The 19,311-nt window shown below is 55.3% G+C and overlaps 1 protein-coding gene across 1 annotated transcript in view; it reads left to right on the top strand.

The window, feature by feature from the left end:
- LOC147119027 (uncharacterized) overlaps window positions 1–19,311 on the top strand; it is a 70,145-nt gene that overhangs the window by 16,682 nt on the left and 34,152 nt on the right. The window contains exon 3 of the mRNA XM_085984014.1: window positions 7,584–7,947. Within this exon, the coding sequence (XP_085840140.1) occupies window positions 7,584–7,947 (364 nt within the window). The remainder of the gene's footprint in view (window positions 1–7,583; window positions 7,948–19,311) is intronic.

Below are 19,311 nucleotides of genomic sequence, written 5' to 3'. Positions count from 1 at the left end.
CATCATGGGTGCCCGGGTGATTGGCCCCGTTGCATGTGGAGATGCCGACCCTGTTCTGGGCACCAATGGTAAGGACATCCACGTTTGGACCTCTCTCGTCCCACTTGCGCATCAGATCTACATCCTTTGCCACTGTCCGACCAATGCGCTGAATGCCACCACTCATGCATCCCTCGCTGACGCCCTCTCCTCACTCTAAAGCTACTCTTGTGCCTTCCTGCTTTCAGATGGTGAGGAGGAGGTCCCTGAACTTGCCAGTGACAGCCCCTCAGAAGAGGAGCAGGAGGAGGAGCAAGAGGAAGGCGGCCCATCAGGGGAACCCTCAGCCGCGGCCACCCAGGCCAATGTAGGGGACACGTCTTCCCTGGAGGGGAGTGTGGCGGAAGTGTCGAAGGGGAGGGGAGCTCATGGGACCTGCGGCCTGCAGAAATGTGGGAGGGGGGTGGAAGCTCGGCGGCCTTCTCCCCAGAGGGGGGATGCGTCGGAGGGGAGTCCAATTGCTGGGCCCAGCGGTGTCCAGCAACTCAGGAAGGGTCGGCCAGCTCGGCGGCCTTCTCCCCAGAGGGAGAGTCCGGCCTCCAGTCCGGAGATGGTCTTCGCCGAGGAGATGGAACGCCTCGAGGACTTGTCCGCGGACTCGGAGCGCCGGCACACGGAGCTCATGGCGGCAGTGGCACGGTTGCCTGAGGCCATCGAGTCCCTCTCTCGGAGTGTGACCGAATTCGGACCCTCAGAGGCCACCAGTCGGGCGGAATTCTGGGCAGATCAGGCAGCGAGTCGGGCGGAATTCGGGGCAGCTCTGGCAGCGAGTCAGGTGGAATTCGGGGCAGATCAGGCAGCGAGTCGGGCGGAATTCGGGGCAGCTCTGGCAGCGACTGGCCAGGTGATCAGTGGTGCCGTCCAGTCACTGGCTGCTCTGATGCGGTCAGTGAACAGGTCAACACGGGCACTCACTGCTGCCACACTCGCTGTGTGAGCCAGGCATCGCAGGGCACCCGGCGCGCTGCAGCAGCACAGCGGTCTGTCCCTCGGCAGATTGGTGCGCATGCTGCAGTGCTGGCCCGGGCGAGTGCCAGTGTCTCAGGCGACCAGCGAGCGCCTGCCATCCACCAGCTTGCCCCCATTCCTCCAGCCGCCACTGCCACTCCCCCAGTGGAGCTGCCAGGAGCTGCTGCAGCGACTGATGCTGGCCAGCCACAGCTGCAGCATTCAACAGCCGCCCGCTCGACGGCCAGACCTCGACTAGGCCGACCCCCAAGGGCATCTGCCGTCACGACATGTGCCCCTCAGCAGCCTGCCCCCAGCCTTGCAGCAGCCAATGGCCTTACTTTGAGGAGGAGCAGCAGGGCGGGCAGAGGCCACACAAAGATGGCCAAGGCATCGCCCTAGCGGGCCAAATAGTCGAATGTGTGGCCAGTTGTGTTTGTTTTTTGAGGCCGAGAATTGGATGTTTGTTTTTTGAAGGCTGATGATGTGATGTTTGTTTTTTACGAAGGCCGAGAATGACGGCCATTTTAGTTGCACTATTTTGTTAATCCTCTCCAGGTTGTGGGAGCGAGTAATGTGTTTGAGTGTTTTTTGGGGGTTTCGTCTGTTTTTGGTTTTCATGTGGGAAGGGACCTGAGTTTGAACAATAAAGCATTTTATTTATTAACATTGTCCATGTTTGATCTTTGAAGTGTTTGTTGCCTTAACCGGCTGAGGGCTTGCGGAGCGGCTGCAATCATGTTCTTTCATTGGCACAAGCCATTCCCTGACAGGGGGCCTAGAAGTGACGTTCAATAAGCCGCCGACGGGCGGCCCTTGGACCTTGTGCCTCCCTCCTGGGCTGGTACTCCTCGTACTCCTCCTCCTCATGCTCCTCCTGCTCCTCCTCCTGAGGTGGTGGTCCAACGTGAGGTGGCAGTGCCTGAGTCCTGCGGATAGCCAGGTTGTGCAGCATGCAGCAAACGACGACGAATTGGGAGACTCGATCCTGCGAATACTGGAGGGCTCCCCCGGAGTGATCGAGACAGCGGAACCGTTGCTTGAGGACGCCGATTGTTTGTTCTATGATGTTCCTAGTCGCTTGATGGCTCTCGTTGTATGCCTCTTCAGCAGGGGTCGTGGGCGCGCGGAGCGGGGTCATGAGCCAGGTACACAAAGGATAGCCTTTGTCCCCGATAAGCCATCCTCTTGGGAGAGGCTGTGCCTGGAACATGTCAGCCACAGTTGTCTGTCGCAGGATAAAGGCATCGTGGCTGCTGCCTGGAAAGCGGGCATTGGCAGCTAGGATGCACTGCCTGTGGTCACACACCAGCTGTACATTGAGGGAATGGTAGCCCTTCCGGTTGCGGTAATCCTCGGCATGCTCAAGAGGTGCCCGCAAAGCCACATGCGTGCAGTCAATGACGCCCTGCACCATGGGGAAGCCCGCTATTCTTGCAAATCCCACTGCACGCTGCTGCTGCTTGTTCAGGGTCATGGGGAAGGAGATGAATTGATGTCTCCTTGTGAAAAGGGCTTCAGTCACCTGGCGGATGCAGCAATGCACGGCGAACTGGGAGATGTTAGCGATGTCCCCAGTAGCGGATTGGAAGGAGCTGGTGGCATAGAAGTTGAGAGCCACCGTCACCTTCACTGCCACCGACAGAGACGTCCTGTGCATCAGCTGTGGCTGCAGATCTCTCTGAAGCAGCCGGCAGATATCTGCAACCACCTCCCTTCTGAATCGCAGCCTCCTAACACACATCGCGGCAGACATGGTCAGATAGGAGGTCTGCTGGCGGTATACCCTGGGTGGGTAAGGCCTCAGTTGGCGACGCCTGTTGCCCCCTCTGCATCTAGCCAGGGCTGCCACTCTCTCACGGCGTCTGTAAGCCCTTCTAGCATAAGGCTGAAAGTCAGCGTTGCCACCCAATGCAGCCCCCATTATATGCTGGCAAACACTGAGCTCTCAATGAAGGCAAAGATAATTGCTAAGCTCTGGCCTGAGCCAAAAATACCTGTCCTAGTGTTGGTCCAAACCAGTAAGCTCTCCTCCTTGGTCTCTGTCCAAAAAACCGTTGCACAAGAGTGAATGCTGCAAAATGGCGGCCCTTTATAGTGCAGGGTAAGTGCCCTTTAATTAGTGCTCCCCGCGGACCGGCTCGGCTGTGTACCATTCCACTTCACAGTCGTTAGGGCCGCCCGGCGCACAATGGGCCGGCGCGAGTGAAGTTCCGGTTTGGGGCGCACAAAGGGCGTTGCACTAGCAAATGACATCATGATCTGTGCGCGCAGCAGGGCACGCGCTAAGACTTTGCGCCGGCGCTAAATGTGTACTGAAGTTGGGGCGAGGCGCAGATCGCGCTGTGCCCGGGCGCTAAGCGCCTAGCGCTCGAGATCTACTCCTCCTAAGGCGCTAACGGCTGGCGCGCCCAACTGAATTTCTAGGCCAATCAGTTTTGTCAGAGACGATTTACCTTTAACAAATCCATACTGGCTGCACCTTATTAAACCATGCTTCTCCAAGTGAGAATTAATTTTGTCCTTGACAGTGGTCTCTAGTCGTTCACCCACACTGACATTAGACTGATTGGCCTATAGTTGCCAGGTTTATCCCTCTCCCCTTTTTTGAACAGGGTGTAACATCTGCAATCCTCCAGTCCTCTGGCACCACTCCCATATATCTGAGGGAGATTGTAAGATTGTGTTCAGAACTTCTGCTATCTCCACCCTAGCCTCCCTCAGCAACCTAGGATGCATCCCATCTGGACCGGGTGACTTGTTAACTTTGAGTGATGACAACCTATTGAGCACCTCCTTTCTATCTATTTTTATCCAATTTCTCTACTCTCCCCTCCTCTACTGCGACATTAACTTCATCCTCTTCTTTTGTGAGGACAGATGCTAAGTACTCATTCAGTACCTCAGCCACGCCCTCTGCCTCCATATGATGGGCTCCTATTTGGTCCCTAATCGGCCCCACCATTCCTTTAACTATCCTTTTACTTTTGATATGTTTATAGAAGATTTTTAGGTTCTCTTTTATGTTACCCGCAAATCTTTTTTCATAATGTCTCGTGGCCCATCTTATATCCTGTTACATTTTCCCCGCACTCTCTGTATTCTCCTGGTTTTTGACTGTATTCTGTACCTGACATTTATTGTAAACCTCCTTTTTCTGTTTTATTCTAACCTCGATATCCTTTGTCATCGGGAGCTCTAGCTTTGGATGCCCCATCTTTCCTCCTTATGGGAATATGCTTGGTTTGTACCCAAACTATCTCAGCCTTGAAGGCCTGCCATTGGTCATTCACTGTTTTCCTGGACAATCTTTGTTTCCAGTCCACCTGTGCTCGATCCCTTCTCAAATCACTGAAATTGGCTCTCTTCCAGCTGGGTATTTTCACCATTGATTTTTCTTTGTCCCTTTCCTTAACTACTTTAAACCTAATGATATTGTGATCACTGTTAACCAGATCCCTCCTGCCCCAGAACCAATGAGAGACCCTTTAAATGTTTTGACTGTGTAAAGAGGTTTCAGAGTTCATCCAACCTGCTGAGTCACCAGCGAGTTCACACAGATCCTCAAAGAAAGGAAGATGTTTTAGAAAGGCTGATGACACTAATAGTTCGCAGCCATCTCAGAGTAGTGTCCTTTTAATTACAATCTCACAAAACAAGGAGAATCACTGTCCCTTTAACTACTACAAATCCCTGTGTGGAGGAGAGGGGGAGATACAGTCTGTCCCAGTAACTGTCGCAGAACAGAATTAATGACCCTGTCCCATAAGGGCTTCATCCTCCCCCACTCCCTGCTTTCCCTCAAGTGTCTCATCCTTAAAATTCTCATCCTTGTTTTCAATTTCCTCCGTGGCCTCGCCCCTCCCTATCTCTGTAATCTCCTCCAGCCACACAACCCCCCGAGATACCTGCACTCCTCTAATTCCGGCCTCTTGAGCATCCCCGATTTTAATCGCTCCACCATTGGCAGCTGTGCCTTCAGTTGCCTGGGCCCTGAGCTCTGGAATTCCTTCCCTAAACCTCTCCATTTCTCTACCTCTCTCTCCTTCTTTAAGATGCTCCTTAAAACCTACCTCTTTGACCAAGCTTTTGGTCATCTGCCCGAATATCTCCTTATGTGGCTCGGTGTCAATTTTTGTTTTATAACGATCCTGTGAAGAGCCTTGGGATGTTTTACTACATTAAAGGCGCTTTATAAATACAAGTGGTTATTGTTGTTTCCTGAAACTAATAACAAATTCCCCAGAGGGAAAAAAACTTGTACTTTTACTCCCAAATATTATAAAGTTAATTCTTCAGAAGCACGAGGTTTATCTGCTTTTATTGATGAATTTAAAAAGTCTCTATTAACACCTGAGCCAGTGTGTTGTGAGACAAAGAGCCTTGTGTCCAATAAGAGGAATAAAGGCCCACAGCCTCCCCTGGCCCCGGGCCCTGAACAAGGGACTGGAGAAACTCGCTGCCCTGCGGATCAGACAATTAGCCGGCGCTAGTCCCGCCCCTCGGGCTCCCCGATTGGTTGGAGGACCTGCCGCTGGCTCGCTCCTCCAGCCCTGCCCCGTTCACTCCCTATTGGTCGGAAGCTCCCATCAATCAGGCCCTGGGCCCGGGTCACGTGTCCCTCGCTGACTACAAAGAAAGCCTCGCGCGGTCGCCGGGCGGAGTTGCAGGTCGGCGGGAGCGGGGTCGGGAGATTAATAAACTGCGGGTAGGCCGTGCCGCTGGGTTTATAAAGTTGGAGAACGGCCTCAGGCCTGAATGAGATCCAGCGGCCCGGTCTGTGTTCCGCCGGACGGCAGCTGTGAGGCTTTTTCTCGGTGACAGGCCCGGGTTATGCGCCGCCAACTTGGTGGAGGAAAGACAGACCAGTTCTACGTGCAGCAGGGCACATGCGCGGCCAACTTGGTACAGGAACAGGGTGTGGGCGGGGCTTCAGGGTCCCAGTGACCAGGAGAGACAATCATTGACTCATTGATTTTATTCTCACTCTGTACACAGCGGGTGTGGAACTGAACCCAGCCAGAGTACAGGGAGGGGGAAAACTGGAAGTGGAGGAAATAAATATTGGAGATGGGTTTGGATTTCAGCACAGGGAAGAGGGAGAGTGTGTGGGATGGCTTTGGGGGAACAAGAGAGGAAAGAATGTTCCATAGAAACTAGTTTTGAATTTCTATCCTGTATTTACAGTGGTGACTTTTGTAAACCCCTTTTACAGGGTATTAGAAGGGGAGGATTTACAGACGGGAAACTCAAACCAAACATCACAACAAGATCTGACAGAGTCACTCAATTCATCAGGACCTGAATATCATCGGCCTTTTTCTCTGTTCTGTCTGTGGGAAAAGATTTCAAACATCAGTGTGACTGGTAAAGCACTGAGGCACACAGACCCGAGTGAGAGTGTTCCAGTGCACTGACTGTGGAAAGAGCTTTAACCAGTTACACAGCCTGAAAAATCATCGCACCATTCACAGCGGGGAAAAACCGTACACGTGTTCTGTGTGTGGATGAGGCTTCAACTGATTGTCCAACCTGGAGAGACACAAGGACACCTGCACCACGAAGAAACCGTGGAAATGTGGGGACTGTGGGAAGGGACTCAGTTGCCCGTCCCACCTGGAAACTCATCGATGCAGTCACACCGGGGAGAGGCCGTTCACCTGCTCCGTGTGTGGGAAACATAGAAGATAGGAGCAGGAGTAGGCCATTCGGCCCTTCGAGCCTGCTCCGCCATTCAGTGAGATCATGGCTGATCATTCAAATTCAGTACCCTGTCCCTGCCTTCTCCCCATATCCCTTGATCCCTTTAGCCTCAAGAAATATATCTAACTCTTTCTTGAATATATTAAATGAACTGGCCTCCACCGCCCTCTGTGGCAGAGAATTGCACAGGTTCACCACTCTCTGGGTGAAGAAATTCCTCCTCATTTCAGTCCTAAATGGCTTACCCCTTATCCTTAGACTATGACCCCTGGTTCTGGACTCCCTGGCCATCAAAAACGTCCCTCCTGCATCTAGTCTGTCCAGACCTGACAGAATTTTATAGGTTTCGATGAGATCCCCTCTCAATCTTCTAAACTCCAGTGAGTATAAGCCCAATCGACACAATCTCTCCTCATACGTCATTCCTGCCATCCCAGGTATCAGCCTGGTGAATCTTCGCTGCACTCCCTCCACGGAAAGAACATCCTTCCTCAGGTAAGGTGACCAAAACTGCACACAATACTCAAGGTGCGGTCTCACCAAGGCCCTGTACAACTGTAGCAAGACATCCTTGTTCCTGTACGCGAACCCTCTTGCTACGAAGGCCAACATACCATTTGCTGCCTTAACCGCCTTCACTCACTCATCCTACCTTATCAGACACCAGCGTGTTCACACTGGAGAGACACCATTCTCCTGCTCCGTGTGTGGGAAGAGAGTCACTCATTCAACCACACTGCTGATACACCAGCGAGCTCACACTGGGGAGAGACCGTTCACCTGCTCCGTGTGTGGGAAGAGATTCACTCAGTCATTCAACCTGCTGAAACGCCAACTTGTTCACTCTGATAAGCGACCTTTAAATGTCCTAAGTGTGAGCTGAGCTTTAAAAGTGCAAGTGTTCTGCTGAGACACCAAAGCACTCACACCGGGGAGAGGCCGTTCAACTGTTCCGAGTGTGGGAAGGGATTCACTCGTTCATCCCACCTGCTGACACACCAGCGAGTTCACACTGACGCGAGACCTTTTAAATGCTCTGACTGTGGGAAGTGCTATAACAGTTCTGGGGAACTGATGCGCCATCAAAGTGTTCACACTGGGGAGAGACCGTTCAGGTGCTCTCACTGCGGGACTGGGTTCAGGCGGTCATCTGAACTCACTGTACACCAGTGCACTCACACTGGGGAGAGGCCATTCACCTGCTCCGTGTGTAGGAAGAGATTCACTCAGTCATCCAACCTGCTGAAACACCAACTTGTTCACTCTGATAAGAGACCTTTTAAATGTTCTGACTGTGAGAAGAGCTTTAAAAGCAAAAGGAAACTGATACAATATGAACGCACTCACACTGGGGATTGGCCGTTCACCTGCTCCGTGTGTGCGAAGAGATTCGCTCAGTCATCCACCCTGCTGAGACACCAGCGACTTCACACTGGGGAGAGGCCGTTCACCTGCTCCGTGTGCGGGGAGGGATTCACCCGTTCATCGCACCTGCTGAGACACCAGTGAGTTCACAAGTCTGCAGGGTTGGATTCTGCTGTTATTGCTGCTGTTAATCACATCCAGGACTGAACCATGTTCATTCTGACAGTTGGGGTTTATTTCTGATGAGGTTAATGACCCCTATAACTGGGCTGGAGTTTAATATTCTGGATATGTGTCAAATAAATCAGCTTTGTTTTCAAAGCATTTTTGTAAATTTTTGTCTTCTCATCTGAGTGTTTAGCATCACCTGGCTGGAGCTCAGAAAGGGCAATCTGGGGGAGGATCGTGCGGCGGGAACAGAACTTCAGCCTGGGCACAGTCCTTCAGGGCCACACTGAGAGGGGCAAATGCACTTTGGTCTTTCTCATCTCTCTTCACTGACAGCAAAGGCTCCATGTGGGTTAATCTTGAGGCCTGTGAGAAATGTGTCCCAGCCGCTCTCTACCATGGTTCAGAGCTCCTAGGCATGGAACAGAAGGCTCCTTTACAACTGTGTTTAGAGTCAGGAAGAACGGCGAATGCTGGAACTGTGCTGTCAAATCAGAGATTGGGGTCAAAGTGCAATCAGTTCCTGACTGAAAGTGAAACATATGAGCGCCTCATGCCTCTTCGGCTCACCCTAGCCCGGAACCAGTGTGCTTCGGTCATCAGTGTGTACACCCCAACACTGACACCCTAGCCCGGAACCAGTGTGCTTCGGTCATCAGTGCGTACACCCCAACACTGACACCCTAGCCCAGAACCAGTGTGCTACGGTCATCAGTGCGCACACCCCAACACTGACACCCTAGCCCGGAACCAGTGTGCTTCGGTCATCAGTGTGTACACCCCAACACTGACACCCTAGCCCAGAACCAGTGTGCTACGGTCATCAGTGTGTACACCCCAACACTGACACCCTAGCCCGGAACCAGTGTGCTTCGGTCATCAGTGCGTACACCCCAACACTGACACACTAGCCCGGAACCAGTGTGCTTCGGTCATCAGTGCGTACACCCCAACACTGACACCCTAGCCCGGAACCAGTGTGCTTCGGTCATCAGTGTGTACACCCCAACACTGACACCCTAGCCCAGAACCAGTGTGCTACGGTCATCAGTGTGTACACCCCAACACTGACACCCTAGCCCAGAACCAGTGTGCTTCGGTCATCAGTGTGTACGCCCCAACACTGACACCCTAGCCCGGAACCAGTGTGCTTCGGTCATCAGTGTGTACACCCCAACACTGACACCCTAGCCCGGAACCAGTGTGCTACGGTCATCAGTGCGTACACCCCAACACTGACACCCTAGCCCGGAACCAGTGTGCTTCGGTCATCAGTGCGTACGCCCCAACACTGACACCCTAGCCCAGAACCAGTGTGCTACGGTCATCAGTGCGTACACCCCAACATTGGCACCCTAGCCCGGAACCAGTGTGCTTCGGTCATCAGTGCGTACACCCCAACACTGACACCCTAGCCCGGAACCAGTGTGCTTCGGTCATCAGTGCGTGCACCCCAACACTGACACCCTAGCCCAGAACCAGTGTGCTTCGGTCATCAGTGCGTACACCCCAACACTGACACCCTAGCCCGGAACCAGTGTGCTTCGGTCATCAGTGTGTACACCCCAACACTGACACTCTAGCCCGGAACCAGTGTACTACGGTCATCAGTGCGTACACCCCAACACTGACACCTTAGCCCGGAACCAGTGTGCTTCGGTCATCAGTGCGTACACCCCAACACTGACACCCTAGCCCGGAACCAGTGTGCTTCGGTCATCAGTGCGTACACCCCAACACTGGCACCCTAGCCCGGAACCAGTGTGCTTCGGTCATCAGTGTGTACACCCCAACACTGACACCCTAGCCCAGAACCAGTGTGCTACGGTCATCAGTGTGTACACCCCAACACTGACACCCTAGCCCAGAACCAGTGTGCTTCGGTCATCAGTGTGTACGCCCCAACACTGACACCCTAGCCCGGAACCAGTGTGCTTCGGTCATCAGTGCGTACACCCCAACACTGACACCCTAGCCCGGAACCAGTGTGCTTCGGTCATCAGTGCGTACACCCCAACACTGACACCCTAGCCCAGAACCAGTGTGCTACGGTCATCAGTGTGTACACCCCAACACTGACACCCTAGCCCGGAACCAGTGTGCTACGGTCATCAGTGCGTACACCCCAACACTGACACCCTAGCCCGGAACCAGTGTGCTACGGTCATCAGTGCGTACACCCCAACATTGGCACCCTAGCCCGGAACCAGTGTGCTTCGGTCATCAGTGTGTACACCCCAACACTGACACTCTAGCCCGGAACCAGTGTGCGGTCATCAGTGCGTACACCCCAACACTGACACCCTAGCCCGGAACCAGTGTGCTTCGGTCATCAGTGTGTACACCCCAACACTGACACTCTAGCCCGGAACCAGTGTGCTTCGGTCATCAGTGCGTACGCCCCAACACTGACACCCTAGCCCGGAACCAGTGTGCTACGGTCATCAGTGCGTACACCCCAACACTGACACCCTCGCCCGGAACCAGTGTGCTTCGATCATCAGTGCGTACACCCCAACACTGACACCCTAGCCCAGAACCAGTGTGCTTCGGTCATCAGTGTGTACACCCCAACACTGACACCCTAGCCCAGAACCAGTGGGCTTCGGTCATCAGTGCGTACACCCCAACACTGACACCCTAGCCCGGAACCAGTGTGCTTCGGTCATCAGTGCGTACACCCCAACACTGACACCCTAGCCCGGAACCAGTGTGCTTCGGTCATCAGTGCGTACACCCCAACACTGACACCCTAGCCCGGAACCAGTGTGCTATGGTCATCAGTGTGTACACCCCAACACTGACACCCTAGCCCAGAACCAGTGTGCTACGGTCGTCAGTGCGTACACCCCAACACTGACACCCTAGCCCGGAACCAGTGTGCTTCGGTCGTCAGTGCGTACACCCCAACACTGACACCCTAGCCCAGAACCAGTGTGCTTCGGTCATCAGTGTGTACACCCCAACACTGGCACCCTAGCCCAGAACCAGTGTGCTTCGGTCATCAGTGCGTACACCCCAACACTGGCACCCCAGCCCAGAACCAGTGTGCTTCGTTCATCAGTGCGTACACCCCAACACTGACACCCTAGCCCAGAACCAGTGTGCTTCGGTCATCAGTGCGTACACCCCAACAGTGGCACCCTAGCCCAGAACCAGTGTGCTTCGGTCATCAGTGTGTACACCCCAACACTGGCACCCTAGCCCAGAACCAGTGTGCTTCGGTCATCAGTGTGTACACCCCAACACTGGCACCCTAGCCCAGAACCAGTGTGCTTCGGTCATCAGTGTGTACACCCCAACACTGGCACCCTAGCCCAGAACCAGTGTGCTTCGGTCATCAGTGTGTACACCCCAACACTGGCACCCTAGCCCAGAACCAGTGTGCTTCGGTCATCAGTGTGTACACCCCAACACTGGCACCCCAGCCCAGAACCAGTGTGCTACGGTCATCAGTGCGTACACCCCAACACTGACACCCTAGCCCGGAACCAGTGTGCTTCGGTCATCAGTGTGTACACCCCAACACTGGCACCCTAGCCCAGAACCAGTGTGCTTCGGTCATCAGTGCGTAAACCCCAACACTGACACCCTAGCCCGGAACCAGTGTGCTTCGGTCATCAGTGTGTACACCCCAACACTGACACCCTAGCCCGGAACCAGTGTGCTACGGTCATCAGTGTGTACACCCCAACACTGACACCCTAGCCCGGAACCAGTGTGCTTCGGTCATCAGTGTGTACACCCCAACACTGACACCCTAGCCCAGAACCAGTGTGCTTCGGTCATCAGTGCGTACACCCCAACACTGACACCCTAGCCCGGAACCAGTGTGCTTCGGTCATCAGTGTGTACACCCCAACACTGACACCCTAGCCCGGAACCAGTGTGCTACGGTCATCAGTGTGTACACCCCAACACTGACACCCTAGCCCGGAACCAGTGTGCTTCGGTCATCAGTGTGTACACCCCAACACTGACACCCTAGCCCAGAACCAGTGTGCTTCGGTCATCAGTGCGTACACCCCAACACTGACACCCTAGCCCGGAACCAGTGTGCTTCGGTCATCAGTGTGTACACCCCAACACTGACACCCTAGCCCAGAACCAGTGTGCTTCGGTCATCAGTGCGTACACCCCAACACTGACACCCTAGCCCGGAACCAGTGTGCTTCGGTCATCAGTGCGTACACCCCAACACTGACACCCTAGCCCGGAACCAGTGTACTTCGGTCATCAGTGTGTACACCCCAACACTGACACCCTAGCCCGGAACCAGTGTGCTTCGGTCATCAGTGTGTACGCCCCAACACTGACACCCTAGCCCAGAACCAGTGTGCTTCGGTCATCAGTGCATACACCCCAACACTGACACCCTAGCCCGGAACCAGTGTGCTTCGGTCATCAGTGTGTACGCCCCAACACTGACACCCTAGCCCAGAACCAGTGTGCTTCGGTCATCAGTGCGTACACCCCAACACTGACACCCTAGCCCGGAACCAGTGTGCTACAGTCATCAGTGCGTACACCCCAACACTGACACCCTAGCCCGGAACCAGTGTGCTACAGTCATCAGTGCGTACACCCCAACACTGACACCCTAGCCCGGAACCAGTGTGCTTCGGTCATCAGTGCGTACACCCCAACACTGACACCCTAGCCCAGAACCAGTGTGCTTCGGTCATCAGTGCGTACACCCCAACACTGACACCCTAGCCCGGAACCAGTGTGCTTCGGTCATCAGTGCGTACACCCCAACACTGACACCCTAGCCCGGAACCAGTGTACTTCGGTCATCAGTGCGTACACCCCAACACTGACACCCTAGCCCGGAACCAGTGTGCTTCGGTCATCAGTGTGTACACCCCAACACTGACACCCCAGCCCGGAACCAGTGTGCTTCGGTCATCAGTGCGTACACCCCAACACTGACACCGTAGCCCGGAACCAGTGTGCTTCGGTCATCAGTGCGTACACCCCAACACTGACACCCTAGCCCGGAACCAGTGTGCTACGGTCATCAGTGTGTACACCCCAACACTGACACCCTAGCCCGGAACCAGTGTGCTATGGTCATCAGTGTGTACACCCCAACACTGACACCCTAGCCCGGAACCAGTGTGCTTCGGTCATCAGTGCGTACACCCCAACACTGACACCGTAGCCCGGAACCAGTGTGCTTCGGTCATCAGTGTGTACACCCCAACACTGACACCCTAGCCCGGAACCAGTGTGCTTCGGTCATCAGTGCGTATACCCCAACACTGACACCCTAGCCCGGAACCAGTGTGCTTCGGTCATCAGTGCGTATACCCCAACACTGACACCCTAGCCCGGAACCAGTGTGCTTCGGTCATCAGTGCGTACACCCCAACACTGACACCGTAGCCCGGAACCAGTGTGCTTCGGTCATCAGTGTGTACACCCCAACACTGACACCCTAGCCCGGAACCAGTGTGCTTCGGTCATCAGTGCGTACACCCCAACACTGACACCCTAGCCCGGAACCAGTGTGCTTCGGTCATCAGTGCGTACGCCCCAACACTGACACCCTAGCCCAGAACCAGTGTGCTACGGTCATCAGTGCGTATACCCCAACACTGACACCCTAGCCCGGAACCAGTGTGCTTCGGTCATCAGTGCGTACACCCCAACACTGACACCCTAGCCCGGAACCAGTGTGCTTCGGTCATCAGTGCGTACACCCCAACACTGACACCCTAGCCCGGAACCAGTGTGCTTCGGTCATCAGTGTGTACACCCCAACACTGACACCCTATCCCGGAACCAGTGTGCTTCGGTCATCAGTGCGTACACCCCAACACTGACACCCTAGCCCAGAACCAGTGTGCTTCGGTCATCAGTGCGTACACCCCAACACTGACACCCTAGCCCGGAACCAGTGTGTGCTTCGGTCATCAGTGCGTACGCCCCAACACTGACACCCTAGCCCGGAACCAGTGTGCTTCGGTCATCAGTGCGTATACCCCAACACTGACACCCTAGCCCGGAACCAGTGTGCTTCGGTCATCAGTGCGTACACCCCAACACTGACACCCTAGCCCAGAACCAGTGTGTGCTTCGGTCATCAGTGCGTACGCCCCAACACGGACACCCTAGCCCGGAACCAGTGTGCTTCGGTCATCAGTGCGTATACCCCAACACTGACACCCTAGCCCGGAACCAGTGTGCTTCGGTCATCAGTGCGTACACCCCAACACTGACACCCTAGCCCGGAACCAGTGCACTTCGGTCATCAGTGTGTACACCCCAACACTGACACCCTATCCCGGAACCAGTGTGCTTCGGTCATCAGTGTGTACGCCCCAACACTGACACCCTAGCCCGGAACCAGTGTGCTTCGGTCATCAGTGCGTATACCCCAACACTGACACCCTAGCCCGGAACCAGTGTGCTTCGGTCATCAGTGCGTACACCCCAACACTGACACCCTAGCCCGGAACCAGTGTGCTTCGGTCATCAGTGTGTACACCCCAACACTGACACCCTATCCCGGAACCAGTGTGCTTCGGTCATCAGTGTGTACGCCCCAACACTGACACCCTAGCCCGGAACCAGTGTGCTTCGGTCATCAGTGCGTATACCCCAACACTGACACCCTAGCCCGGAACCAGTGTGCTTCGGTCATCAGTGTGTACACCCCAACACTGACACCCTAGCCCGGAACCAGTGTGCTTCGGTCATCAGTGTGTACACCCCAACACTGACACCCTAGCCCAGAACCAGTGTGCTTCGGTCATCAGTGCGTACACCCCAACACTGGCACCCTAGCCCGGAACCAGTGTGCTTCGGTCATCAGTGCGTATACCCCAACACTGACACCCTAGCCCAGAACCAGTGTGCTTCGGTCATCAGTGTGTACGCCCCAACACTGACACCCTAGCCCAGAACCAGTGTGCTTCGGTCATCAGTGCGTACACCCCAACACTGACACCCTAGCCCAGAACCAGTGTGCTTCGGTCATCAGTGCGTATACCCCAACACTGACACCCTAGCCCAGAACCAGTGTGCTTCGGTCATCAGTGTGTACGCCCCAACACTGACACCCTAGCCCAGAACCAGTGTGCTTCGGTCATCAGTGCGTACACCCCAACACTGACACCCGAGCCCGGAACCAGTGTGCTTCGGTCATCAGTGTGTACACCCCAACACTGACACCCTAGCCCGGAACCAGTGTGCTTCGGTCATCAGTGCGTACACCCCAACACTGACACCCTAGCCCAGAACCAGTGTACTTCGGTCATCAGTGCGTACGCCCCAACACTGACACCCTAGCCCGGAACCAGTGTGCTACGGTCATCAGTGCGTACACCCCAACACTGACACCCTAGCCCAGAACCAGTGTGCTTCGGTCATCAGTGCGTACGCCCCAACACTGACACCCTAGCCCAGAACCAGTGTGCTACAGTCATCAGTGTGTACACCCCAACACTGACACCCTAGCCCAGAACCAGTGTGCTACGGTCATCAGTGTGTACACCCCAACACTGACACCCTAGCCCAGAACCAGTGTGCTTCGGTCATCAGTGTGTACACCCCAACACTGACACCCTAGCCCGGAACCAGTGTGCTTCGGTCATCAGTGCGTACACCCCAACACTGACACCCTAGCCCGGAACCAGTGTGCTTCGGTCATCAGTGCGTACACCCCAACACTGACACCCTAGCCCAGAACCAGTGTGCTACGGTCATCAGTGTGTACACCCCAACACTGACACCCTAGCCCGGAACCAGTGTGCTTCGGTCATCAGTGCGTACACCCCAACACTGACACCCTAGCCCGGAACCAGTGTGCTTCGGTCATCAGTGCGTACGCCCCAACACTGACACCCTAGCCCGGAACCAGTGTGCTTCGGTCATCAGTGCGTACACCCCAACACTGACACCCTAGCCCGGAACCAGTGTGCTTCGGTCATCAGTGTGTACGCCCCAACACTGACACCCTAGCCCAGAACCAGTGTGCTTCGGTCATCAGTGCGTACACCCCAACACTGACACCCTAGCCCGGAACCAGTGTGCTTCGGTCATCAGTGCGTACACCCCAACACTGACACCCTAGCCCGGAACCAGTGTGCTTCGGTCATCAGTGCGTACGCCCCAACACTGACACCCTAGCCCGGAACCAGTGTGCTTCGGTCATCAGTGCGTACGCCCCAACACTGACACCCTAGCCCGGAACCAGTGTGCTTCGGTCATCAGTGCGTACGCCCCAACACTGACACCCTAGCCCGGAACCAGTGTGCTTCGGTCATCAGTGTGTACGCCCCAACACTGACACCCTAGCCCAGAACCAGTGTGCTTCGGTCATCAGTGCGTACACCCCAACACTGACACCCTAGCCCAGAACCAGTGTACTTCGGTCATCAGTGCGTACGCCCCAACACTGACACCCTAGCCCGGAACCAGTGTGCTACGGTCATCAGTGCGTACACCCCAACACTGACACCCTAGCCCGGAACCAGTGTGCTACGGTCATCAGTGCGTACACCCCAACACTGACACCCCAGCCCGGAACCAGTGTGCTTCGGTCATCAGTGCGTACACCCCAACACTGACACCCTTGCCCGGAACCAGTGTGCTACGGTCATCAGTGCGTACACCCCAACACTGACACCCCAGCCCGGAACCAGTGTGCTTCGGTCATCAGTGCGTACACCCCAACACTGACACCCTAGCCCGGAACCAGTGTGCTACGGTCATCAGTGCGTACACCCCAACACTGACACCCCAGCCCGGAACCAGTGTGCTTCGGTCATCAGTGTGTACACCCCAACACTGACACCCTAGCCCAGAACCAGTGTGCTACGGTCATCAGTGTGTACACCCCAACACTGACACCCTAGCCCGGAACCAGTGTGCTACGGTCATCAGTGCGTACACCCCAACACTGACACCCTAGCCCGGAACCAGTGTGCTTCGGTCATCAGTGCGTACACCCCAACACTGACACCCTAGCCCAGAACCAGTGTGCTACGGTCATCAGTGTGTATACCCCAACACTGACACCCTAGCCCGGAACCAGTGTGCTTCGGTCATCAGTGCGTACACCCCAACACTGACACCCTAGCCCAGAACCAGTGTGCTTCGGTCATCAGTGCGTACACCCCAACACTGACACCCTAGCCCAGAACCAGTGTGCTACGGTCATCAGTGTGTACACCCCAACACTGACACCCTAGCCCGGAACCAGTGTGCTTCGGTCATCAGTGCGTACACCCCAACACTAACACCCTAGCCCAGAACCAGTGTGCTTCGGTCATCAGTGCGTACGCCCCAACACTGACACCCTAGCCCGGAACCAGTGTGCTTCGGTCATCAGTGCGTACACCCCAACACTGGCACCCTAGCCCGGAACCAGTGTGCTTCGGTCATCAGTGCGTACACCCCAACACTGACACCCTAGCCCAGAACCAGTGTGCTACGGTCATCAGTGCGTACACCCCAACACTGACACCCTAGCCCGGAACCAGTGTGCTACGGTCATCAGTGCGTACACCCCAACACTGACACCGTAGCCCAGAACCAGTGTGCTACGGTCATCAGTGTGTACACCCCAACACTGACACCCTAGCCCAGAACCAGTGTGCTACAGTCATCAGTGCGTACACCCCAACACTGACACCCTAGCCCAGAACCAGTGTGCTACGGTCATCAGTGCGTACACCCCAACACTGACACCCTAGCCCAGAACCAGTGTGCTTCGGTCATCAGTGTGTACACCCCAACACTGACACCCTAGCCCGGGACCAGTGTGCTTCGGTCATCAGTGCGCACACCCCAACACTGACACCCTAGCCCGGAACCAGTGTGCTTCGGTCATCAGTGTGTACACCCCAACACTGACACCCTAGCCCGGAACCAGTGTGCTACGGTCATCAGTGCGTACGCCCCAACACTGACACCCTAGCCCAGAACCAGTGTGCTTCGGTCATCAGTGTGTACACCCCAACACTGACACCCTAGCCCAGAACCAGTGTGCTTCGGTCATCAGTGTGTACACCCCAACACTGACACCCTAGCCCAGAACCAGTGTGCTACGGTCATCAGTGCGTACACCCCAACACTTACACCCTAGCCCAGAACCAGTGTGCTACGGTCATCAGTGTGTACACCCCAACACTGACACCCTAGCCCGGAACCAGTGTGCTTCGGTCATCAGTGCGTACACCCCAACACTGACACCCTAGCCCGGAACCAGTGTGCTTCGGTCATCAGTGCCTACACACCAACACTGACACCCTAGCCCGGAACCAGTGTGCTTTGGTCATCAGTGTGTACACCCCAACATTGACACCACAGCCCGGAACGAGTGTGCTTCGGTCATCAGTGCATACACCCCAACACTGACACCCTAGCCCAGAACCAGTGTGCTTCGGTCATCAGTGTGTACACCCCAACACTGACACCCTAGCCCGGAACCAGTGTGCTTCGGTCATCAGTGCGTACACCCCAACACTGACACCCTAGCCCTGAACCAGTGTGCTACGGTCATCAGTGCGTACGCCCCAACACTGACACCCTAGCCCGGAACCAGTGTGCTTCGGTCATCAGTGTGTACACCCCAACACTGACACCCTAGCCCGGAACCAGTGTGCTTCAGTCATTAGTGTGTACACCCCAACACTGACACCCTAGCCCGGAACCAGTGTGCTTCAGTCATTAGTGTGTACACCCCAACACTGACACCCTAGCCCGGAACCAGTGTGCTACGGTCATCAGTGCGTACACCCCAACACTGACACCCTAGCCCGGAACCAGTGTGCTTCGGTCATCAGTGTGTACACCCCAACACTGACACCCTAGCCCAGAACCAGTGTGCTTCGGTCATCAGTGCGTACACCCCAACACTGACACCCTAGCCCGGAACCAGTGTGCTTCGGTCATCAGTGTGTACACCCCAACACTGACACCCTAGCCCGGAACCAGTGTGCTTCGGTCATCAGTGCGTACACCCCAACACTGACACCCTAGCCCGGAACCAGTGTGCTTCGGTCATCAGTGCGTACACCCCAACACTGACACCCTAGCCCAGAACCAGTGTGCTACGGTCATCAGTGTGTATACCCC

Source organism: Somniosus microcephalus, chromosome 4 (assembly GCF_052327205.1).
Source record: "Somniosus microcephalus isolate GS21.2 chromosome 4, FLI_Smic_1.0, whole genome shotgun sequence".
In the NCBI taxonomy this organism is placed as follows: Eukaryota; Metazoa; Chordata; class Chondrichthyes; order Squaliformes; family Somniosidae; genus Somniosus; species Somniosus microcephalus.
The sequence above is the reverse complement of the archived record's forward strand: the minus strand, read 5'-3'. Positions and strand labels throughout refer to the sequence as shown.